Here is a 575-nt window from a genome sequence, read left to right on the forward strand (position 1 = left end):
CAGCCCCTGGGCGAGGGCAGCTCCTCGGGCGGCTCCGACGGCTCCGCGGGCGCCGAGTCCCCGGCCAGCTCCTCGCCCTGCCAGGACCACAAGCGCACCCTGGCCGACCTCAAAGGGCTGAGCCCCGGGGAGCCTTCGGCCTCGCCGGGCCAGCACCTGCTGGCACCGCCGCACGCCGGGCTGGCCCACGAGGGGCACCTGAAGCCTGAGCACCACTACGCCTTCAACCACCCGTTCTCCATCAACAACCTGATGTCCTCCTCGGAGCAGCAGCACCACCACCCGCACCACCAGCACCACCACCCGCACAAAATGGACCTGAAGGCCTACGAGCAGGTGATGCACTACTCGGGCTACGCCTCGCCCGTGCCCGCGGGCCTGGCCATGGCGCCCGTCACGAACAAAAGCGCCCTGGAGGCCTCGCCTTTGGCCGGAGAGACTTCCTACTACCAAGGCGTGTACTCCCGGCCCATCATGAACTCCTCCTAAGCAGGAAAAACGCTCCTGGAGAAAGGGGGAAACCCTTCCCTCCCCCCCCATACCCCTCGCAGTGGACTCTGAGCACGGTACATATC

The 575-nt window shown here is 67.5% G+C and overlaps 1 protein-coding gene across 1 annotated transcript in view; it reads left to right on the forward strand.

The window, feature by feature from the left end:
• FOXA2 (forkhead box A2) overlaps nucleotides 1–550 on the forward strand; it is a 3,454-nt gene extending 2,904 nt beyond the window's left edge. The window contains exon 2 of the mRNA XM_005422653.2: nucleotides 4–550. Within this exon, the coding sequence (XP_005422710.1) occupies nucleotides 4–489 (486 nt within the window). The 3' untranslated portion in view covers nucleotides 490–550. The remainder of the gene's footprint in view (nucleotides 1–3) is intronic.
• Nucleotides 551–575: the final 25 nt, after the last annotated feature.

Source organism: Geospiza fortis, unplaced genomic scaffold, assembly GCF_000277835.1.
Source record: "Geospiza fortis unplaced genomic scaffold, GeoFor_1.0 scaffold275, whole genome shotgun sequence".
In the NCBI taxonomy this organism is placed as follows: Eukaryota; Metazoa; Chordata; class Aves; order Passeriformes; family Thraupidae; genus Geospiza; species Geospiza fortis.